This window comes from Beta vulgaris, chromosome 7, assembly GCF_026745355.1.
Source record: "Beta vulgaris subsp. vulgaris cultivar EL10 chromosome 7, EL10.2, whole genome shotgun sequence".
NCBI lineage: Eukaryota > Viridiplantae > Streptophyta > Magnoliopsida > Caryophyllales > Amaranthaceae > Beta > Beta vulgaris.
The window spans coordinates 50,046,817-50,071,008 of record NC_079208.1 but is presented as its reverse complement, the minus strand read 5'-3'; the positions used below and the strand labels follow the sequence as shown (position 1 = coordinate 50,071,008).

General features: G+C 37.2%; 4 protein-coding genes across 4 annotated transcripts; 1 reads left to right on the top strand and 3 right to left on the bottom strand.

Annotated features, from left to right (window-relative positions):
* The first annotated feature begins 4,697 nt into the window (after nucleotides 1–4,697).
* LOC104908657 (disease resistance protein At4g27190) lies at nucleotides 4,698–6,756 on the top strand. Its single transcript, XM_010697790.4, has 2 exons — nucleotides 4,698–5,223; nucleotides 5,372–6,756. Exon 2 carries the CDS (start codon nucleotides 5,385–5,387, stop codon nucleotides 6,507–6,509), a length of 1,125 nt encoding a protein of 374 aa, XP_010696092.2. The 5' UTR covers nucleotides 4,698–5,223; nucleotides 5,372–5,384; the 3' UTR covers nucleotides 6,510–6,756.
* On the bottom strand, nucleotides 6,745–9,464 carry LOC104908658 (probable acylpyruvase FAHD1, mitochondrial). The gene is made up of 7 exons (XM_010697791.4): nucleotides 9,262–9,464; nucleotides 8,924–9,089; nucleotides 8,703–8,755; nucleotides 8,231–8,293; nucleotides 8,049–8,099; nucleotides 7,830–7,947; nucleotides 6,745–7,273 (listed from the first exon to the last, which is right to left on the bottom strand). The coding sequence occupies exons 1-7, from the start codon at nucleotides 9,343–9,345 to the stop codon at nucleotides 7,158–7,160; spliced, it is 651 nt and encodes a 216-aa protein (XP_010696093.2). The 5' UTR covers nucleotides 9,346–9,464; the 3' UTR covers nucleotides 6,745–7,157.
* Nucleotides 9,465–13,865: 4,401 nt separating this feature from the next.
* On the bottom strand, nucleotides 13,866–17,484 carry LOC104908667 (exocyst complex component EXO70A1). Its single transcript, XM_048634187.2, has one exon. The coding sequence runs from the start codon at nucleotides 15,903–15,905 to the stop codon at nucleotides 13,950–13,952; it is 1,956 nt and encodes a 651-aa protein (XP_048490144.1). The 5' UTR covers nucleotides 15,906–17,484; the 3' UTR covers nucleotides 13,866–13,949.
* A 96-nt stretch (nucleotides 17,485–17,580) lies between these two features.
* LOC104908656 (coatomer subunit beta-1) lies at nucleotides 17,581–23,104 on the bottom strand. Its single transcript, XM_010697789.4, has 5 exons — nucleotides 22,884–23,104; nucleotides 20,375–22,449; nucleotides 19,295–19,804; nucleotides 18,205–18,290; nucleotides 17,581–18,113 (listed from the first exon to the last, which is right to left on the bottom strand). The coding sequence occupies exons 2-5, from the start codon at nucleotides 22,421–22,423 to the stop codon at nucleotides 17,909–17,911; spliced, it is 2,850 nt and encodes a 949-aa protein (XP_010696091.2). The 5' UTR covers nucleotides 22,424–22,449; nucleotides 22,884–23,104; the 3' UTR covers nucleotides 17,581–17,908.
* Nucleotides 23,105–24,192: the final 1,088 nt, after the last annotated feature.

The following is a 24,192-nucleotide window of genomic DNA, read 5'->3' as shown; positions in this document are numbered from 1 at the left end:
CATAAACTGGGAAAGAGTTTGTACACTGTAGGCTATGTCAGGCCTAATGTTGGTGAGAAAATTGAGCTTCCCAACCAAACATCTATAAACTGTAGGATCTTCCATATAACACCATCATTAGCAGCAAGTTTTAAATTGATAGGAAGAGGAGTCACAGCAGGCTTTGAAAGATCAAAAGCACAAGAATGCAGAAGTTCTTTAGTGAACTTGGCTTGTGTGAGAGTAATGCCTTGAGGTAAGTATGAGACTTCAATGCCTAGAAAGAAACTAAGTCCTCCTAGGTCCTTGATGCTGAAGACTTTGTCTAAATGAGACTTGATGTGATGTATGGTGGTAATATCACTGCCAGTCAAGATGATATCATCCACATACACTGCCACAATAGTAAGAAGATCACCATTATGTTTTAAGAAAAGAGAATAATCATTCTTAGATTGCTTGAAGCCTTACTTTGTGAGTTCAAACACTAATTTGGCAAACCATTGCCTTGAGGCTTGTTTTAACCCATATAAAGACTTTTTGAGTCTACAAACTTGATTAGAAGGATTAGGAAACCCCTCTGGAAGCTTCATATAAACTTCTTCATGGAGATCTCCATGAAGGAAAGCATTGTTCATATCAAGTTGAAAGAGCTTCCAACCTCTATAGGTAGCCAAAGCAACAATACATCTGACTGTAGATAACTTCACAACAGGAGAAAAGGTTTCCTGAAAATCAATACCAAACTGTTGAGTGAACCCTTTTGCCACAAGTCTTGCCTTAAATCTTTCTACCTCCCCTGTAGATTTTAGTTTGATTTTGAACACCCATTTATAGCCTATGGGAGTTTTGCCAGGAGGAAGATCAACTATATCCCAAATATTGTTAGTAGATAAGGCTTGCAGTTCCTTTGTCATGGCATCAATCCATTTAGGATCTTTGGAAGCCTGGGAATAAGTGGTAGGTTCAATCAAATAAGAAGAGTGAGAGAGAAAGATTTTGTGAGAGGAGGGAAGAGAATGAGAGCTGATGAGATTACACCAGTGAGAAGATGGTGTTACAAATATAATCTTGTAGCTAAGTGTGAGTAGTGTGAGATCTGGAAGACTGTCTGAGAGGGATATTAGTGGGAATAGGAGAAGAGGCAGTTGGGGGTGAAGGGGTTGTAGGAGAGGGAGAAGGAGAGAGAGTTTCTGGTGTAGATGTAGGAGAAGAAGTACTGTCAGTGAGTATAGGTGGAGTAGTGTCAGGAAGTATGGGCTGGAAAGGATCAGAGAAAATGTGGTCATTATTGATGATGGGAAGAAAAAATTGAAAAGTGGAGGAGGATTGATGAGAAGAAATATGAAAAGGGAAATGATGTTCATAGAAAACAACATCCCTAGAGATGATATTTTCTTAGTAGTGAGATGGTAAAGTTTATAGGCTTTCTGGTGGGTAGGATAACCAAGAAAAACACAAGCATCAGCTCGTGAATCAAACTTTGATCTTCCATTCTTCAAAGTAGATGCAAAACATAGACAACCAAAGCTTTTGAAGTAAGAGATATCAGGTGTACTGCCATATAACTTCTGAAAAGGAGATTGTTTGTTCAAAGAAGACAAAGGCATTCTGTTGATGATGTGGGCATCACAAAGGATACTTTCTCCCCAAAGATGAAAAGGTAATTGAGCTTGAAAGAATAAAGCTCGAGCAGTTTCAAGTAAATGCCTATGTTTTCTCTCCACAACTCCATTTTGTTGTGGAGAATCAACACAACTTCTCTGGTGAATAATGCCATTAGCCAAGTAAAACTGCAACATAAAACCTTAACACAATTCCTTAGCATTGTCAGTTATAATGCTTTGAATGGAACATTGAAATTGTGTTTGCACATAGGAAGCAAAATTGATCAGAATAGGAACAACATCATATTTAAATTTGAGCAAATGTACCCAAGTGGTCCTTGTAAAATCATCAACTGTAGTGAGAAAAAATCTGCAGCCATTATTAGTTGTATGTACATAGGACCCCATGTATCAACTGAAAAGGCTTACAAGTATGAGAAGAACTAGAATGAAAAGGTAATCTAGTTGTCTTGCCTTGGGACAAATTTGACATAACGAGTTAAAATTCAAATCAGGAAACAAGAGGGCCAATTGAGAAAAGGGCAGATGACCCATCCTTAGATGCCAGAGTTTGACATCATAAGCAGTAGAGGAAGATGTGAGAGAAGTAGGACAGTGAGTAATATCAACAGGTGTTTGAGAAGAATCAGCATCAGCACCCAAAGGGGTGCTTCAACATAGTAAAGTCCTGACTGAAGTTTACTAAGAACTATTGGCTCTGTCAATGAAGGGCCCTGAAGAGTGCAGCAATTAGCAAAGAAAGATACAATACCAGAAAAATCATGACATGATTTAGGAATGGATATTAAATTAAAATGAAAACCAGGAACATAGAGAACTTGATGTAAGGTTATAAAGTCATTCAGGATTATGGTGCCAATGTGTGTTATTTGTATCTTTCTACCATCAGGGACTGTAATGGTATTATCAATGTTATCAAGCACCTTATAAGATTGAAAGAGGGAGAAATCATGACAAATATGATCTGTAGCTCCACTGTCAAGAACCCAGCCACTTTTGCAAAAAATATTGTAACAAAATTTACCTGCAAAGCAAGCAGTGTGTTCATGTGAAGCTTCATGAGAAGTATCTGATTTCTGAGAATTTCCTCCAGAATCAGTCAGCATGTCAAGGAGCTTTTGGTATTTCTCCATAGTAAAACTTAGCTGGATAATGTCTGTAGAGGGAGCAGGATTATGGTTCACATCAACATCAGTAGGGATTTCATCCCCATGAACAGCTGCATCAAACCTCTTCTGTGAAGGCTTGTAGTCTGGTGGACACCCATGGAGCCTGAAACATCTTTCAAGGCTATGGCCAGGGATCTTGCAATGAGTGTAGTAATAATAAGATCCAGCTCTCTTAATACCAGTAATAGGTTTGTTGCCAGAAAAACGTGAAGCATTGTAATTGGAACTAGATGATGGCTTGTAGTTGTTGTTTCTGTTAAAGAATCTCTGTCTCTCAACAACAAATGCCATGGACTCAGATGAGGCATAGCATGCATAATGCTAAGCTCTTCATGTCTTTGTTCTTGAAGGAGAGTTCTGTATGCTTGATTTAAGGGTGGAAGTTCAGGCATCATCAAAATATTGGTTCTCAATTGTTGATGACCTTCCTTTAACTTCATAAGGAAATGAACTAATCTCTGATCTTGTTGTATTTTGTGAAATTTCTGAGTCAAAATCACACTTGCATCCAGTGCATTCACAATAAGGTAGTGGATTAGTAGTGTCTAACTCATCCCATAGTACCTTCATTCTAGTAAAAAACACAACAATATCATCATTTTCTTGTGATCATATGTTAGCTAGATCCTGTTGGATGGAATATAGTTGAGCAGTAGAAGATTGACCAAAACGATCCTCTAGATCCTTCCAAATGTCCCTAGCTGACATCAAATTTAATACACTCTTTGCTGTCATAGCTCCTAAGGATCTTAAAATCCAGCATGTCATCATATTATTACAACGTTCCCATGCTCTGAGTTCTTTGGAACCAGCAGTAGTAGGCTTGGTAAGGCTACCATCAACAAAAACAGACTTTATTCTTGGATGATAAGCTTATGATCATCATCCTCTTCCAATCAGCGTAATCAGTGCCATCAAAAACAGGTGAAACTAATTGAGCAGAAGTATTATCTGATGGATGTAGAAAATAAACACTAGTAGGATCTTGAGTTAACTCAAGAATATTTGTGGTTTCAGGCATCTTGAATAGATTTCAGAAATTTGCAGAAAGTCAGAGAAAGTGAATCAAATCAATCAGATTTAGATGAATGGAATACTCAAAGAATCAGGAGAAAAAGAAATTTCAACAAAGAAGAATCAGATGAACAATGATTGCAGATGAATGAAGAAGAAAATGGATCAAACTGTCAAAATTTGAAATGAATGAGATGAAATTCAGATTTCGGTTGCAAATCAGAATCAGAATTTAGAAGAATCAATCTAAATTTAAGATGAAATTAGGATTTTAAAAAAATCAAAATCAAGTTATAGCAATTACGACAAAATTCAAGATCAGAGAAGTGAGAATTTCAAACCAGTAAGAATTTCAGTGTGAGTCCAGAATGATCAGTTTATCAAGATTGGAGAACAGCAAGCTTTGATACCATGTTAACAATCTTAATTAGTATTATGCTTCATTCATTGTTATCAGATGAATGATGTAAAGCTTTAGAGAGAGAGAGAGAATTCAATATTATTGAGAGCGAGAGAATAAAATGTATATCTTGAATACAGAAGAATGAGAAAACTAGAGTATTTATACTAGTTATTACAGCTTGTAGAAGAAGCTAATTAGTAACTAACTAATTAACTGAATGTAGTAACATAATGTAACAACCATAACAGAATTATGCTGAGTTTGACATGAGGAGAATCTTCTGTATTGGCTGAGTTAATTGATCTTCTGCTGAGGTGGATGAGGGAGTCTTAACAACAAAGTTATTAAATATAGTTAGAATTTTACTTATTAGAGAAATTTTAAATAAACAAAAATAAGCTTGGATGTACCATGCATCTAATTCAAAGATGTCCTAACATTATCTTCAACAATGTTAAAAAAAATCCACAACAATAATTGTCTTTTTTACATGTACTCTAATGGTTATATTTGCCCTTTCAAACTAAAAAAATTCTTATTTTTTGCATACATAATCTTTTGAGAAAATAAGTCCAACACTCTACACATAACAGAGGGAAATTTGACTTTGTCAAAAAGTGGTATAATTTACACCTAAAAGATGAAGTGATCTAAATTATTACTCTAATGAAGTTGCCTCGCAACTACTCTCACGACACAATCCACATCAGTAAAACTCATATCTACATCTTCTTCTTTTTTTTCCTGGACCTATCTACATCTCAATGACCTTAACATTCAACCATGACGCACATAACTCCGTCATTTCTTATTAAATATGATAAAGAAAGAATCAGTGATAACAAACACGACCTTCTCCTCACACCTTTCCACTTCAACTTCAGCATTATAAATACTCGTTCAACCAATCTTTACCTCAAAACTAAACCAAATTTGTGTTTCAACTTTCTAGCTAGAAGAAACTATCAGATTATCACTCTGAAGTCTGAATCTGCCATTTTTACGGTTTTACCGACGGTGCATTCGCAGGGTAAACCATCTTCTTCAATCTACCTTTCGAAACTTCTGTCATTGTTGATCAACACTTTTGTGTTTTTAAGTTGTTGTTTTGCTTTCCCTTTATTGTTTAAGGGATTATGAGAAACATATTCTTGACACATTGAGTTTTATATATTCAGGGGAATCATTTCTATGGAGTTCATCATATTGGCGATGTTACCTGGGAGACATTGTCTTGGAGACAGACAAAGAATTCTCCAAAACAAAACAGACTACTTAAGTGCCAGGATTGAGGACATTGAGGGAGAGATCTCTCCTACTCGGGCTCAACGGGGCACGAAGCGAAAGCCAGATGATGAGCTGAGTCATTGGAGTGTTGAGGGGCAGGAGCTAGTGGGTAAAGCCAAATATGTGTTATCACAAGTTGGTGGTGGATGGAGGGATTTCTTCAAGGGTGTTAAGATGAGATGCGATGTTGACAGAATAGTTGATGCTTTAGATGTCCATGACAAAAAAGGTGATGTGCTGTTTAAACAAGCGATGTCTGATGCACAGGGACCTTGTCATGGCTATCATATACCGGTGAAAGCATTAGTCGGTCAGGTAGCTTCGACTACTCTGAGGCGACTTGAGGTTCTTTTACTAGAAGATGATAAGGTTGGAAGGATTGCCATTCATGGGGTAGAAGGAGTTGGTAAGACCTTTTTGATGAAGCACTTGTATAACAGTGCACTAAAGTGGGTTCATAAGTTTGATCATGTTATTTGGATCACTTTCCCAGATCAGTTTTCTATCAAGCGTCTGCAGGATGCTATTGCTGCAGCTGTAAAGTGTGATCTTGCTTGTGATGATGACTTAGACTTAAGGGCTAGAAAACTGTCGCGGACACTCGAAGATCTTGTTAGTTTTGTACTTTTCTTAGATGGTGTAACAGGAGATGAGTTCACTTTGGACCAGGTAGGAATTCCTGTTCCTGCAGAAGGGAGCAAGTATAAGGTGGTATTAACTACGAGCTCTACTTTGGAACGGAGCTTGTTGGATAGTTTTGAAGTAGTCGTAGTTGATCCTCTTGAAGAGGAAGAAGCATTCGAGCTATTCATGCTTGAAGCAAGAATTGATCTGGCGTTTGCTGCTTCCCTCGGGGACACTCCTAGACTACTTGCAGAGAGGTGCTGTAGAATGCCACGATTGATTGTAGATGTAGCTACACGTATGTGTGGCATAGATGACCCTCATGAATGGAGATATGCACTATATGAATCAATGTGTCTAGGGGATACTCAAATTGACGGGGTGTATCATCAACTCGATTGGTGACAGTAAAAAAAGAACATGAAAGATATGGTTCTGAGGAGACTAGAAAGATCTGAAGTTTTGAACAGAACAGTTTTTGTAAGGACAAATAGCTAAGGGTTATATTAGGTCAGTGAGAGGACAGAGTAATGGGAATAGATAAAATAAATGCTATAGCCGAGGATTTCATTCAATCTGATGTAATGAAACTTGAAGTCAAAGGCGCTATTTTCAGAAGGATGATCCATGATCAGTGATATTTGTGACAGTAATAATAATAATTATAATAATAATAGAAATAAGCAGGGGTACAATCTGAAACATGTGTTCTTACACAATAGAAGTACTTATTATTCTTAATCTCATATTCTCTGCAACAATAAGTTGTCCAGCATATTACGCCTAGAATCATACAAGAACTTATTACGCGACTAATGGACTAAAATTTAGCTGCTGTCCAGCTTAAAGAAAGATATGAACTAACCCTTCAGTAGATAAGCAACGACTTAAACAAATAACTCAAGAGTAATCAAATGATGCTTCCATAAGATCGAAAATGGCAGCCAAATGAGCTAACCCCTTAATAGATCAGCAACTGACTTAAACAAATAACTCAAGACTAATCATATGAGGCTCCCGTAGGATTGGAAATGGCAGGCCGAATGATGGCGCTTAATTGGTTACTGGTGTGCTTCTTCTTTCAGCATCAAAATGAACGTCTACCAGACCTGTTATACCAGCAGTTATTTTTTGACCTGGTTTCACTGGCCCAATACCTTCTGGGGTGCCTGCACAACGTAATCAGTATCCAGAAGCTTCAGTTTCACATACGTTTTGTCCTAAAGCTAGGATATCAGCATAAATGAATGGAGTAGATTGCATCAAAAAGCCATGCTTCTATTTGTTTGTAAGCATTTACAGGTATTCAGTGAGTTTGGCATAACCAAATTATATAGTTCAACTGATTCCTATCTTTTGGGACCAAGGCTTTGGTATTCTTGTTCTTTTATTGAGATAAATTTGGTGATTCAAGTATAGTAGGAGTATTGAATTCTACACCAGGTCTACACACAAGTTGGCTCGTATTGACAAACAATCTAACGACAGGCCAAGAAATTTGAAGCCTTTTTTTTTTCCAGGCCTCCAGGGGTGTGTAGAGAGCCACATAGTGCAATGATGTAAATGAAATTTGATTCGGTTACCAGTATACTACACCCATAAGACTTTACCAACTAAGGTAGCTAACATTCACAGAAGTCCGAAGAGATGCAAAAATGCAGTAATGATCCAAGGAAAAGAAACACGATCAACTTTCAACAAATAAGGCTGCAGAGCAACACATACCAGTTAGGATGACATCTCCTTCTAGAAGTGTCATGAAAGAACTTATGTGGCTGATGAGGTATGGAATCCTGAATATCATATCGTTTGTAGATCCTTTCTGCTTTAAGTCTTCATCAACCTGATTGTCACATAAACTAGCTTACTTCTTCATCTTTGTTGAACAGTCATAATATATAGTATACAAGATGCATATCATAGTTAAGTTCATTAATCACCCACCTTTAGCCACAGCTCCAAGTCATGAGGATTAGGCACTGCAGATTTTGGAATCTGGGAAGAATTAACAAACCAAGAAATAAGTAAATAATCCAACCATAATCTATCCTGTCTCTTTAACAAATTGGGAAGACGAAATCAAGTTGGAAAACATAGGATGACTAAAATCATATAAGTATAATTACCATTTCACTTATGGGTGTAAAGGTGTCCAGTCCTTTAGACAATAGCCAGGGAAGTCCTGAAGACTAGTAGAAGAGAAACAAGGAACACAATGTCATGTCATCATGTTAGTAAATTTGTCATTAAGCTCTTTTACAGAATTTATGCCAGGAGCCCAATTTCAATTAGTTTTCACTAAATATATCTGATAATAAACTCAAAATTTAGGATCAATCTTTTACTTTTTGGTTGATGGGTAGTTTTTCAGGTCTCGCGAGGACTGCCAAGTTAATCCCCTAGATTAACCAAGCAAATCATATCCAACTTAAGATGTTGAATTAAGGTTCTATAAATCATTTCAAATGCATATAATTTTCGATATGATCATGAATATGCCACTTGATATACTTTGCTTGGTTAATCTAGGCAATCAACTCTGCATTACCCTGAATCATCCAGCCTAATAACATAATGTGTATAGACTAAGCAAATCACCTTGATGGTTGCTTGGAGTTCCTTTGCTGTCATATCAAGTCCTAAAGCATAACCTGAGAAGTCAAGATCACCACACACTTAATTTTCAGTACAGAATACGAACGAACATAATTCTAAAGAAAGCAATTAATCCAGCACTTCCTTCCATCATACACACACAAAAAGAAGAAAAATCAACACAGAATTATGATTGAAAAAGTAATCCAAGGCATAAAAAAGACCTGCAACATAATCCAAGGCCTCGGATTCAGGGACATCGCGAGCTTTCTTGCCTATAACAACAGCAAGCTCGGCTTCATACCATACATGCTCCATTGAAGCTGGGATTTCAATAGTTCCTCCATTGGCCAAGTATGATGATGTTGGCTTCAAGAACAACACTGGCTCCTGTACATTAATACATACATTCAATAGCTAGCTAGTAGCCTAGGACGAAGAACGCATTTTTGCTATGCTACTAATATTTATTAATACCGTCTAGAGTCCAACTTGACTCGAATCTGGATTAGTTGAAGTCTAGTAGACTCGGAAACTAAAAGATAAAAAGAAAGAAAAGAACCTTGGGCATTGGGGCAGGATTTTTATCAACATAGTTACGACCAACACCAATGATTTTGGTCCCTTTCTCAATTAAATTGGACATGATCTTACTTTGTGCTAGCTCCCTCTTCTTTGTTAGCTCTTTAGCTTTAGAACAAGTGAAGTAGAGTAATAACTATAGTAATAGTAACTTCTATATGATTGGTGTGATACCTTTTTTTTTAATCTTAGTTTATTTATATATACGTGATGGAGTAACCAACAGAACATTGACAGCTCATTCCAGCTGAAATTGTAGAACAAAAGGTTATCACATGTTCATATTATATTTTAATGTTGTGGGGTTAGGTAAGATTTCAGGAAATTGCTCGTCTTTGGCTATTATTGAAGATGTAGATCGGAGTTTGGCACGTTATTATTGGTGGTAGTTGATGTAAGTCATATGGTGCCTTTCGTATTTTTTGGCCACATACTTTAGGAAATGAGATGCGATCTTAGTGATAGATATGAAGACAAACTTATTGCTACACTACAAAACTGATATGCATCAAACAAGTATATAACTTCACTCTTATGCTTTTAGGAGGGCTACTAGTTGTTATGCAATGGTGTCAATGGAAATTTTTAGGATATATTTTATTCAATGAACTAATCTAATCTTACGTGGACCTGATTCATACTAAGTATTATTGTTAACATAGTGATTTTTTTTCTTCATATAGTCATTTTTTACAATATAATATTACACTAATCAACCATTATGTAACATAGCGATAATTTTTGTTTTCATACAATCAGCCTCTCTTACATGGGTTTATTGTAATAAAGTTGCAATTTATAAGTAATATTCTTTTGTCTCATAGTCACCCTTTACAATCTATAGGCTATAGCTAGTTAGATATTCCTCTTTTATATACTTCCTCCGTTCCGTTTTAAATGAAACGTTTGCTTTTCCACGCAACCCAACGCGCTTCTTTAGTCATTAATATCTATAGTTGTGTACGCGTAAAAAATATAAAAAAGTTATAATTTGATAGTATGCATCGAGACGAATCTAACAAGATCCCACTTGACTATGTTTTTTTTTTATATAATAGCGATAAATTGGAGTCAAAATTGATCAATGAATAGTGTCATTTCATCCAATGTTTCATTTAAAACAGAACGGAGGAAGTATATTGTTTTCTAATATAGTGACCAATTTTTTTTAGTGTGGATCAAGTTCATGTAAGTTTTTTATCACTAAGAAAGTGTTAGTTACAATTTCAAGTATCACCCTTGGAAGTCTCTCTCCTCTCTCGAAACTTCTTCCCTCAATTCGCCCCCCTCAAAGCTTCAGCATCTAGGTCGCCGGCGGCCAAATCTGCCCACTGGTCTGGTCGCCGGGGGCCAAATCTGCCCACTGGTCTGGTCGCCGGCGAGCTACCAACTACGCCGATCTTTAGCGTAATTTGGTGTGCAATAGTCTTTCGTGTCGCGTGTCTCTTCGGACGGTGAGCGTCGAAATCTCCTCGACAGTGTCCGATCGGTGCTTAGTGTCAGTGTAGGAGCCTTTCTACCGTGGTAGACCTCCGTTTATCGGTGTACCGATCTCAGGTGTGCTCTTTCTAAATTTTGTATTCCTTTTTACAAGTTGTTGGAGTCTCTCTGTTTATTAGGTTCTGATTTTCAAATCTGGTTTTTTAGATATGTTTTCTTTAGAAGATTGTGAGAGGTTGAAGGGAGAGCTCCATGAGCTTCTCAATAAGGGCTATAATTTAAGTCCAGATAATAATGAGTTTCTGAGTTATGTTTCTAATTTAGACAGCCCTAAGACTTCATTGGAGCTAGTTAAGTCATGGAAAGAAGAAGGAAGCTCCCATTTCAGTCAGGGAGATATTGATGATGCATTAGAATATTATGGTTTTGCTAGAGTGATGCTTAGCTTAATTGTTTTGGATGAAGAACATATTGGAGACTTTTGTGAATTATCTTTCTACATCTTGTTGAATCTAGCTGCTTGTTTACTAAAAAAAAAATGAATTCGATCAAGTTGGTCTTCTTTGTTCTATTGTTCTAAGTTTTGACCCGTGCAATGCGAAGGCCTTATTTAATTAGAAGAGCTAAAGCATGGGTAGGGATGGGAAGGTGTGATTTAGCTTATTGAGATTTACTGCAAGCCTTTAAAATTGACCTATTAAATAAGGAGATTGCGAAGAAACTACATGAAGTTAAGAGTTCATTTGATCAGCAGAAGGATTGTCCAATTGGATTAGGGGTGGTGCCACTGCCACCAAGGAAAAATATGAAGGAGAAACATCAGGAAGAAGGGGAATGTTCTTCTAAGGTGATGGAAGGGGCAAATAGAGAGGATTTAAACTTGTTGCAGGTTAAAGGAGATAAGGGTCAAGTTGTTGGTGAAGATCATGATATTGAAATGGAGTGTGTTAACAAGTGTGTGAGTGGTTCCGAATCTGAAAAACCAAATCAGGCGGAGCCAAGATATCGGTTTATTGACCGAAGAAGGTCGGGCTCCTCATTACAATTGTCCAATAATATTATTCAAAATCACTGAGGCAAGGGAAATCATTGCAATTGTATAATCCAACATCAGGGTCATACATGGTAGTTCGTGTTCGAGTTGCTAATTTCACAAAGGAGGACACCAAGGGGAAAACCGTAATGCAAGGCGGACCTGTGAGTGAGCATAGTCGCCGTAATAAAGGGGGTGAAGTCGATAATCCTAACTTAGCTCACCAGGAAAGTGTAGATTTCTTGATGGAAAGCGAGGTGGCCAAGTTTACAAGTGTTATTGGAAAGGAGATAGCAGCTAATAGGCCCCAGCTGTCCCAGATGAGTCCAGTTGTTTCATCCAGTTTTCCAGCTAGTGGGGGTATTTCATTATCCTCCAAGGAAACTCAAGGACGAGGAAAGCGTAGCAAAGCCCAATCACAGTTTGGGAATTTCAGGAGAACCCTGAAAACTAGTAGTAAGGAAAGGTCCAGTTTTCTTCCTAAGTTTGATGTTATTGGCAAGTTGCATGCATGAATGAAGAGGAAATCTGGTTTCATTGATGATCCTTCCCAAAGCTCAAGGAAAAAACTAGCTTCAAGTTCTTGTGTTTCTAACAATAAGTTAGATGTTCATAATGCGTCAAGTCCTTGTTTGAAGTTGGATGTTCTTAGTAAGTCATGTTAGTAATGTGTTAAGTCCTAGTCTGATGTCGTCTAATAGTGAGTTGAAGGATGAGCTTGATAGTCTATGTATTGCGAGTCCGCAAATAATCAAAGCCCACAACCTAGTCATAGAAGCTAGGCAGATGGGCTCACTTGTAATTTAATATTTTTTATCGATGTATGCTCTTGCTGTAAAAAAAAAAGTGTTAGTTATGTCCACATGTAGGGGAGATACATATTTATTAGGTTCTCTTTGCAAAGACTCTAATCTTGAGGACTTTTAGAGGGGCAATTACCTAGGGTCCAAGTTTGAAAGGGGCCCAATCTTTCAGGTTTTGAAATAGTTATAGGAAAAAATATAATTTAGTGATAAAGAAAAAAGAAAATTATGTTTTTTTCAATCTTCACAAGCGAAAATATTTTTGACTTCAACCCATCCAAACTCTTCTTCTAATTCCCAAATTTATCACTAACCACCATCAAACTCATGGATAATTCCAATATTTTCCAAAAAAATATATGAGTTGTTTGAACAAATAATATTTTTGGTAACTTTATTACTCCCTCCGTCCCATAATATAGTGCTTACATTCTATTTTGGATGTCCCAAAATATTGTGCCTTTTCTATTTTTTATCAACTGTTTAGACTAAATTATCCCCAACTTCTACACAAACTTTCCAAAATATTCATACATTTCTTTCAAAATGTGTACTCCTATCTATTGCATTGCACCATTCCAAGGAATTTTTTTTTTTTTTTGAGTTTCTTTTAAGGAAAACGAAAATAAAAAAGCTATTCCAAGACAAAAGTACTTCATTAAATATTTTTTTCTTAGAGTCCTACTACTCTCTTCATTCTCCTTAATTCTCATGAAAAAAAAGAAGTAACCACTATATTATGGGACGAAGGGAATAGTAAAAATGTATCCACTTAACCAACAGATTATTTTTATAGAATTACTATTATTTGTTGTTATTTTTTCTATTACACATTGTAACTTTTTTTAAAAAAAGGCTCCATTCCACTATTTTGCCTTAAACCCCGAAAAGATCAGGATCGGGGATGACAGAGTACATATTACAGAAAAAGGGGGGCGGGTTGGAGGATGTATCAAGGAATCTCAATAGTAATCTTTTAAAACGAGTTTCTGAAGTTAGTTACTTTTACTGTTTACATAATATTTCAGGTTGAATCAAGTGGGAGTTTGTTGTAGTATATATATAGTTGGGAGTACTCTTATTTCGTATTCAAAGCTTTTTAGGCCACCTAAATCTGGACAAAATTGTTAAACGTTGCTATCTTGAAACCATTTTCTTTGTCAAAACTCAAAAGTTGATATACATAGAATTTCTATAGTTTGATTCGCTCTACATTTGTTTGATCAACCATTTTTGAGCTCATTTATAATCCATTTCGAGTAGGAGCAAGGCAAAGACGAAAAGAAGCTGAAGCAATTGTTAACCAAATAATTACAAACTCAGAGAAATGCATTTCAGTCTTTGATGTACAACAGGAAACAGGAAACAGAAGAGCTAAATATATACAACAGTTCATGTAGTGATCGGAACAACACGAAACTGATTAGCAACAACATTTCTAAGTTTACCCATCAAATGATTGGATTTAGAGCTGTTGCTACGCGCAAATTTGGTTATATTAGGCTGGAATAAGAACAAAGAGTTAAGCATAGCTTCCAAGCTTGATGCAGAGTACTTAACATATTTACTGGGACTAGAACCATACTCCACCAAGTAACTGTAGTTGTGAATATAAGACCGATAAGTAGGAATAACTGCATGAACTATAAGTTGGCATGCCTTCTCTCTCAATGCATTATCCGTCACCACCCACTCAGATTGATTCTTATAAATTTCTTCAAATGTGTCATTGAATTCTCGAAGTCTTTTCTTCACCAATTCTTGAGTACTTGTTCTTCCAGGGGAGAATAATATTAAGTCATCTTCACTTAGAATTGTCGGAAGCTTTCCCCAGCTATTTTTTAAGTAAGATTCAGCATAGTTTCGTATCTTTTGCTTATACCCGCTTAGCAACTTTTCTCCCATGACATCGCCAAAAACTGTTCCCTGCAAGAATTCATACAGGTGTATGTAATTGTTCATCAGAAAAAAGTAGGACAAGGCAGTGTCCTCAAAGGTCTTTGACCATGTCTCTAAGTTAACTTCCAAGGAATTGAGTATGTTTCGGAATTCTTCTCTTAGAATCCCCTTGTGGGTTTTTTTCGTATGCCAAATTTGATGAATTGAGAGGACTTGTGAGAGCTTCAGCCTGTATTCGTCCTTAAGGAGCATGAGACAGTAATTAGTGACAAAGGTCACCAACCGAGGCACACTACCATCTGATGGGGGCATCATGTTGTACCTTTGAACCTCTACTTGAAGGGATAGTTCCTTGAATATCTCACACGCTCCATCAACTACCCGTTTGATGAGGTCTCTCGTAAGATGTTGGATCTCCAGGCATGCTTTTGAGCCAAAGAGTGTGTTGAAGTCTACCCTAAGGTTGTCCAAGATTGCAAATATGTCTAGCAACTTCAGAAGCTTAATTGCATCTTTTTTGGCCTCAGTAACTCTAGTACCAAATCCAAGAAGTTCTAAGAACCCTGATTGAGCTGTGATTTTCGCAAAGCATCCAAGAGAACTCTCCAAGCCAAACTTCTCAAAAACGCTCTTGCAGAGCTCGCACTCTGGTTGAAGTATATGTTTCACAGCAAATTCCATATGCTTCCCCCATTGAATTGTATGCTCTTCAAATTTCTGTATAGAATCTGATTCAGAAATTTCTATTTCAAGGTAGCTCAAATTAAGCTCTTGTAAAGCTGCCCGTGCATTTGAGCTCCTCGCATCTACAAAGATAGTCATGCAATTCTCAAGCCTATCATTAGCTTTTAACCTCTCAATGATGGTTTGAACTTGGGAGTTACGAGGATTATCCTTGACCAGCTGCCTGAACCCGAGCTCTACTTTGTTCAATGACTCAGTTAGAAGTCCTCCGTTGAGCCTAGCATGAGCCTCCATAGCCTTCATCTCCAAGAGAATCCTCAAGGATTTCTTCACATTTAATATGTACTTATCATCAGCCATTACATTTTCGTCTAAGAGCTTCACCATATCCTCCATCCACTGCACTGCTAACCCACAATTGTCAGACAAAAACACCAACGCCTCTTCAAGTTGCTTCACTACTGACAAGTAACCTACAATATCACCACCAGTAGGCCCAGCCATTAGTGACAACTCAAGCCCACGGACAGAATCATATATCTTCAGAACTGCTGCTACGGGTCCAAAGGCTCTGTCGGCATGCTCTCTTATCGCACAAAGGGTTGATTTTCTGGTGTAAGTAGAGCGAAGCTCAGTTGATAACAACGGCAAGTTTTTGTTTATTTTTTGTAATGTTGACTTAGTTTCATCAATGTGAGAGGCTACAGATTTTGATTTCTCAAGACTGTCTCTTAGGCACTGTCGTGCAGCTAAGAGCTTGTCCATGTTACTGGCAGCCACTGCCTGTAGTAATCAGCAAAGAAACCATAAAAACCGATGTTTTTGAGTTAAGCTAATGACTTTTAAAATATATGCATACATATAAGCAAAACTCCAAGTTAATTGATCATTAATTAACTAAGTTGTCCTTGAAGCTGGGAGTTGAGAAATCAGTATCTACTATCTTCACCAAACATTACCAAATAGTAAGTCAGAATAAGAGGGGAATTACCAACAGATTCTTAACAAACAAGTCCTTGCTTTTAGGGCAAGTTTTTCACTCAACTTCAACCAACCCATTTACTTCAGTTTTGTGAAAATCGCAAAAGAAATTAAAGAATCAGAAGACTTGTAAGATTTACTTATGATGTTATCAGCAAATCTTGAATAAGGACTTGCACAAGTACAGTATGATGATGATTTTGGATAAAATATCAAGTTTCATGGATAATACCTAAACTATAACATAACTACAAGTAATATAAAAGATTTTGAGTTTTGACTATACTTTTATGGCAAGTTATTTTGACTAATTGGTTTTGTTCTTTGCTTTTGTCTCTAGCATGGCAGTAAAACTGATGCACCAATTTTTTGGAGCCACGCATTGCAGCAGGACGGTACCCCCAACCACTGGAAGATGATCAAAGCAGCAGCAACAAATTCGTAGTTTTCTAAATCTATGTGCTCAGGGTCTTAAAATTTGTCATTAATTCCTTTATTTTCCCGCTTAATATCCTCATTGCGCAAATTCGTACATTTTTTTAGTGGTGAGAGGAGAAAATAGGTTAAACCATGCACAATTATTGAATTTCATAATTCAATTTCACCATATTTTTTCAAGTTTTTCTTTGTGGGGATATACCAACCTAAATTTAAGTATTATTTAAAAGTACCCATAATACTATTTCTAGCGAGAAAGTCAAATTTTCGATCTTTGACTTACTTAATTACTCTTTTCATAATGTGTGATATTCAATTGCTTCTATTACAATCATTACCCTCCAACTTCCTCACTATCACTTTGTCTCTCTCCGAGTTCCTACCAAGTCAGTCCGAAAATTTGACTTTCTTGACGGAAATAATATTTTTGATACCTTTTAACAAAACTTAAATTTAGGTTGCTATATCCCTACACAAATAAAGTTAGTAAGATATATCCCCACAAAATGCCCTGTTACTCTGGTATACCCCGCAAAAAACTCCATTTTCAGTCCAGATTTCCTAAAAATGGTCACTGAATACCTAATTGCTCCTATATATTCCATAAACATTAAAAATGATATAAAAAAAATTGCCCAATATGAATATTCATGCATGATGTATGATCCATCATTCCACGGAAACGGGTAAGTACTAAGTAGCAGATGCATCTTGGGCTCAAATTCATATACATCACATATTGACAACGTGAAAAAAAATCCAGCATCAAACCTGATTTTAATTTCGGCACAACAAAATAATTGTTGCTTTAATCGTGAGAAAGGGGTACAACCTCAAATGAACAACTTTTCGGTAAAAAAAAGTTTCAAAATTTACTGTGAGATGAGGCCAAATGATGTCTCTCACGGTGATCTGCAACACAAAGTTTGATCACGTTTCATAAGATTGGCTGGACACAATGATGCAGATGCTGTTGATAAAAAAAAAAAAAAAAAAAAAAAAAAAAAAAAAAAGGAGGTAGTAATGAAGATATAAGGATTGAACAACAGCTAGTCATATAACCTCGAGAAAGAGGTCTACATTTACAGTATTCCTCAGCCAAAAGCACAAAATGAGGGAAACATAAGGCATACATCTCAAGAGTTACAGAAATGAACATCCGCTTTAAGCTAACTTTCCGAAAATGGAAAACTGAAAATACAAAAATTAGCACTATGAAAGTAACAAATCTGCCCCTCTTAAAAAACAAATGCGTATAAGGATATGCAATGGTCATGCCAAGTAGCATCAAGACACAATGAATAATGGTGAAGCGATAAACAGGGAAACTCCTATGATGCAACAATGAATCAAGCAGCTCCCTTCTGTTTGAGCGTTATCTTATCCCCAAGACTGAGGGCAATCCCTTGTGTTTTACTCCTTATTCTGATGTAACCGCTGAGCTTGCCATCTGATTGTTTCTCGACACTCACGTTCACCAAAGCATCCTCACCAAAGACACTTTTAGCATACAGGTTTGCCGCAAGGAAACCACATTCTCCTTCCAATGCCGATCTGGTAAAGAATATAAGAAGTGGTATACATCAAAAATCATGGACATATGAATCCATTAATACAAGGAACTCGGTTGTATCACATGACTTACAGTGGAGTAAGACATTTCATGTTCGTTGACTTAATGATGTGGTCTAAAAATTCCTTTTCGCCTTGAATAACAGTATTCACAGCAACCTGACGAAAAATCAAAGTTACAGAAGCCTGGATAGAATAATACCCTGGACCCTCGATGGCTATCACAAGCAAACTGGGGGATATGAATCAAGACTCAGAATAAAAAGGAGAGTTTTGGAAAATGCAAATGTCAAAGCACGAATCAAACACTTGGTGAACCAGTGAATATTCAATCAAAATTGTAACAATCAGAGCATAATCAATCAAAACCATGGCAATGACAGTCGAAGCAACCAAGATATCAACTTTCAACTTTCTAATTTCGTATAGAGGTAGAGTTACAATAGGAAATCTTGATTATCAAGGTAGCGTTAAGTTCTGACTGTTACAAACTCATCAAAAGACCTGCGTGAATCCAGCAAAAATTTTAAAAATTAGGGGGGGGGGGGGGGGGGGGGGGGGATGAATACATAGTTAAGAATAACCTATGTTGCTATGAGCCTACGACTCTCCATTTCATCTCAGGTACCCAAGTCAAATGCTCAACACCCATAGGCATTAGCACTTCCTAACATTCAAAAGTTTCATTAACACCTGTACTCATACAGATGTCTGACACTAGCAGGCACTAGCAAGTCAGAGCGACAGACTAACATGCTTGACACATGAAAAAAGGAAACCACTCCACTCTGCAATCAAGTGAAACCATACTGGATATAGCAAGCAAACATCATCATCTAAATTCTAAAGGTAGGAACTATGAAGCATATATCGAAGACCTATAAATTCAACCATATTAAATTTCAACACTGATTGTAAAAGAACATATGGAAGCAGACCACTGCAGATATCAAAAAAGGACAAATATTATTATAACAAAGCTTTGTTTGCAAGACAGCAATAGAACAATCAAACAGTCTGACGTAATTACTTTTAGGATCACATGAAATCACAGGAAACACAGAACAAGAATAACCCCCTTTCATGATATTGTCAAGCAACATTCTAACACACAGCAAGCAAACCAGACGTCTTCATATTAAACATATGAACATATGACATACCTTGTTTTCCCATTCAAACTCGGCCCACATAGATCTGAATGCAACATCAGCACAGGTTGCAGGAGAAATGTAATCCATAATATCAATGTGGATGTCATTGAGCACAACAACATTGCGTTCAAGCACATTTGAAGTCTCATACACAATATTTCCAAATATGACTCCCGTTTCAGTAGAGGAGACCTTAATGTTAGCCCTAATTTGTTTGCTTGACTCTGGTGCCAGAGTATAGTTTTGTGGACGCTCCACAAGTTTAAGGTCACCCATGGTTGCCAATTCCAAGCATAGGTTTTGCAGGGTTTCCTTTGTTCTGTTTATAACAGTAACATCAAGAACAATGTCATAATGATGAACTGTCACATAAGCCTCAGCATAAACAGGGTCACTAAATCCTGTGAGCTGAAGAATACGGTTGAGTTTATTCACGTCATCATTGTCCTTGGTAAATTCCCCAGTTGCACGTTTAAGATCATCTTGAACCTCATCCTCCAATTCCAGCTGGCTCATGCCCTGGAAAGTAACAGGCATTATTAGATGCAAAGCAACTTTCAATATGGAATTTCAAAATGGAAAGCTAAAGGTGGTCTATGATCATTATGATCTGCAAAAAGTTTTATCTGCATCAAGGATATTTAGAGGCAGCACTGGTTTGAGCCAACACACAGAATATCTTCATTTGCAATTGAACACTCAAAACTACAGTCTACAAGAACAGTAAGGCCTAGCAAAAAGCAGAAAAGAAGATAACGATAAATCAACAATATTGATAATCAAAACTTACACAGAAACACTAATGGTTTCACAAAGTAATAAAAAAACAGTTTATGAAGGTGAAGGAGGATCTAATGCAACATTCACACCAGCACTTAGTCATAACCGACACTAATAGAATGAAAATATGAAATAGGGACCCTTTCATTATAACTGAAAAAGCAGCTAATAGTCAGCTCTCCTTTGTGCTAAACTCATTTACTATATGCAGATTGAAGAAATACTAGCACGTCATAAAAAAAATCTTTCTTAACAAGAACATAAATTCCACTATTCTCTAATGCATAAAAAAAGGATTTTCACACTAACCTTCCTGCTCTTCAAATGATAGAAGTCAATCAGATCATCAGGTTGAGAGTGCGAAATCTGAGCCTTAGCCTTCCTCTCCTCAGTTTCACGGAATTGCTTGTCTGCAAGCATGTTAACGAAGCTTTCTTTACAAGAGTGAAGCCATATATTTCTAGTCACATCCCCTGTATTGCACAGAAGCCTAATGCAGAGAACTATCCTATCATAAGCATCATTGTCAATAGGGTGTGGAAGAACTGGCGATTGTCCCAGCTGAATCATGGACACCATATACAACAAGGCCTGTGTTGTTGCCTTGTTCACTTCAGCTTTGGATGGCTGAACCTCCTCCAATCTCAATACGAGCTTTGTCAAAGTGCAGGCAACAACAGCCCCTAGGAAGAAGTCACCAGATAGCAGCAACGATCTCAGGTTTCCTTGAGTAGCCAACGAGCCATGCACCAAGGTGGGGGGCGACATAGCAGTTTCTAGAGCTGCACTTTGAGTGGCATAAGTTCCATCGGCAAGGACCACGGGCCTTCTAGAAGAGACTGTTATAGCACTGGCTAACTGATCACTCCTGGGAACCTCTTGGGCCTCTCCTTCCTCGACGGCGGTGTAAAATGGAAGTTCTCCAAGACATTGCTTGATAGTTGCTATCCCACTCTCAACCTCTGAGAGTGAAAGACAATACTCCCCGATAATCCACAGAGCACAAGAACAAACCCTTGCAGCACGGATTTGATAGAAGGTATCTAAAAGCCTTGTTATAATGGAAACCCGCAATTTAGGATTAGTCTCAATGATCTCCCGCACAAAGACCACAACATCCATCGCTGAAGCGACATTTGTGTCTCCAAGGAAATCCATTAGCACATGGACAACTGTACTAGCCACCTCTGGGAACTTCATGGCACATGTATGGATGGCTTGAACAAGCATTTGGCGATACTCCCCATTCTTCTCAAGATCAGCATTTTGAGTCTTAACGACTTCTTTCTTCAAGAGAAGAACCACTTCATCAACATTCCTGGGAGTAATCAATTCAAGGGCAATATCAAGTGTCTTCCTCCTAATGTCAAGATTGGGACTAGCAAGCGCACGAAGAATATCCATAATCATATCAACCATGATCTCTTTGTGAGAAGTCTTCAGCTCAAGGAGACGATCAAGCACAATGAGCTTAACATTGTTGTCACTCTGCGACTGCAGCAGCTTACAGTAAGTATCAGCAGCTGCCCTAATAGCCGTAGGAGCTGACGAGAGCGATACTAGGGTCCCAGCACATTCATATATGACAGCTGTTGAAGGGGCAGTGAGCAAAGATATAATGATCTTAATATACTTCCCCTTCTCGTGCTTATTGGTCCGACAAACCTTACGAATCAACTCCAAAACCACCAGCTGAAGCTGCTCGCCCCAATCCAAGATCCGATCAATGTGAGTGAAGAGATAGTTAACTGCCTTATCTTGGGCACATGTAAAGAGCATAAGGAATGCATTCCTCTTTGCTGACGGATCTTGCTCAGTGGAGAGCACCTTCTCAATGGTCTCAGGTGCATCTACCAAGAGCTGCTCTCCATGTGGAAGCTTATAGATAGACATGACAGCAAGTATAGCATTCCTCCTAACAAACGGATTCCTATGCTCTAAATTAAGCAGCACAGAAGGGATCAACGGCTCAATGATCTCACTCTCATTCAATCGACACAAGAATCTAAGTGTCACACCTCTAATATACTCATTCGGGTGCTGCAAATTATTCCTTAAGTTTTGACAGATCAATATCATTTCAGGGAGCACTCTCCCTTGAGAATCAGTCTTATCAATAATTTCCAAATAATGCAGCAAAAGCTTCTGAATCGTGTGGTCTTCAGAGGGTAAAACATACCGAACTATAGTAATGAACAATTGGGGGATCGTCTCTCCATTCAACAAAAGCATGACCGCCTTCTTCATTGCCTCTACCTTAGCAGGCACATCGTTTCCCTCCAACGCCTCTTTGATCTCATTTGCTAATGCCGGAGTGCCCTTATCAAAATGCACCAACAGCGTACAGGTTTTCTCCATGATTTTTTGATCTCACTCTCTCGGATCTGAGAAAGAGAAAAATCAGTGTCTACGTTAAATCTCACTATCACAAACAATTCACTCACCACCATCAATCAACACATCCGGATAACAGGTCATTGATTCCAGATTTCCAGTCACAAAACTTCAAAAATTGATATGATGAAACAAACAACAACAAATGAACAATCGCATGAAAATAACATACGCGCACGTACAGATTGTAACATAAATGATCACCATTTGATGAATTAACAAGTTAAACCAAAAATTGGAATCATAAATGTAAATTAACCCTAAAACCATGAGACAAGATAAAAGAAATTCAATTGATGAAAAAAACAATTAACAATTGCATAAATTGAATCGCATAAATAATCAAATGAAGTAGATCTTAAAAATCGCAAGAAAACATTGTCGTGCAGAGTAAAAATGGAGGGATGTAGAGAGAGAAACTCACAGATCTAAACAACCAACGGAGGAGAGAGAACACGGAGAAGAAGAGTAATTAATATACAGAGAAATTTCGAATTACAATTGTGAGTATAAAACTAGTAATTGTGAGAAAATCAGATCTTGCGAGTTTGAGTAATGGTTGTGTTGAGAATTTCGGGAAGAACAGATCTGGAGAGCGGAGGGTGTTTGTAATTCTCCAGTGATCTTACACTCAACGATTAAGAAATGAAATGGAAATATTTGTATAGCTTACTGACTGCTTACTAGCATCACCCCGTGTCCCCGTAGCATGCGCGTTGCACGGGGTAGTAATTGCGAATTTGCAATTGCTTAGTGCTTACCGATGAAAACTAATTTTAGGACCCGTGTACGGGTATATTTATTGTTTTATTATATACTTCCTCCGTTTAGAAATAGTTGCACCATTTCTATTTTGTGTACTATTCACATCTTACACTTAGATTGTCTTTGGTGATTTATATTTTAGGAAAAACATAGTCATGTGGGATCTTGTTAGATTTGTCTCGATGTAAATTTTTTAATATCAACTTTTTATAATTTTTACTTATTGATAATTAAAGATATTAATGGTTGAAATCATACATCGGCATGCGTGAAAAGTAGAAACGGTGCAACTATTTCTAAACGGAGGAAGTATTAAATAAGTTACATATTAAAAATGACACATATGTAAGAGTGGTAAAGAACACAAATCATAAATATAACTTTCTAAATAAATACTACCTCCGTACTTTTTTAGTTGCACCATTTGGTTTGGTGGCACTATTCATCAATCAACTTTGTTAAGTTATCTCGCATTATTATATAAGAAAAACATAGTCAAGTGGGGTCTTGTTAGATTCGTCTCAATTGCGAGGATTCCAAATATCAAATTTTTTTATTTTTTACTTGCACCAATAAGAGTATTAACGTTCAAAGAATCGTCTCGGCAAATGTGAAAAAACAAATGGTGCAACTAAAAAAATACAGAGGTAGTATATATGTTTGCAAACACTTCTTTGTAAACTACATTTGTTGTACTTGTACGCACACCATATTCTGTATCAAACGAAAGGATCTTGATAGGCGTGTTGTGCATCTTACAAAGATAATGCCTAACTAAACCTCCTAATTATGTATCCACAAAGACAAATAATATCAAACACTAGGTATCTTGACTCAATTTAACTAAACATGTGACAAACAACGGTGAAATGGATGTTAACTAATACTAATATTAAACTATAACAACTAGCAATGACGCACGAAGTAAAATCAATCAATAAAAACATCTAGAATTAAGTATCTCCACC

Excerpts from the sequence above, each read along its gene's own strand:
- LOC104908657 (XM_010697790.4), top strand. The coding sequence starts at position 5,385 with ATGGAGTTCATCATATTGGCGATGTTACCTGGGAGACATTGTCTTGGA.
- LOC104908658 (XM_010697791.4), bottom strand. The coding sequence starts at position 9,345 with ATGTCCAATTTAATTGAGAAAGGGACCAAAATCATTGGTGTTGGTCGT. Across the intron at positions 9,090-9,261 it reads ATCCTGCCCCAATGCCCAAG|GAGCCAGTGTTGTTCTTGAA; the intron begins GTTCTTTTCTTT and ends ATTAATGTACAG. Across the intron at positions 8,756-8,923 it reads GGCCTTGGATTATGTTGCAG|GTTATGCTTTAGGACTTGAT; the intron begins GTCTTTTTTATG and ends TTGACTTCTCAG.
- LOC104908667 (XM_048634187.2), bottom strand. The coding sequence starts at position 15,905 with ATGGACAAGCTCTTAGCTGCACGACAGTGCCTAAGAGACAGTCTTGAG.
- LOC104908656 (XM_010697789.4), bottom strand. The coding sequence starts at position 22,423 with ATGGAGAAAACCTGTACGCTGTTGGTGCATTTTGATAAGGGCACTCCG. Across the intron at positions 18,291-19,294 it reads AGTTTGAATGGGAAAACAAG|GTTGCTGTGAATACTGTTAT; the intron begins GTATGTCATATG and ends ATTTTTCGTCAG. Across the intron at positions 18,114-18,204 it reads ATGAAATGTCTTACTCCACT|ATCGGCATTGGAAGGAGAAT; the intron begins GTAAGTCATGTG and ends ATTCTTTACCAG.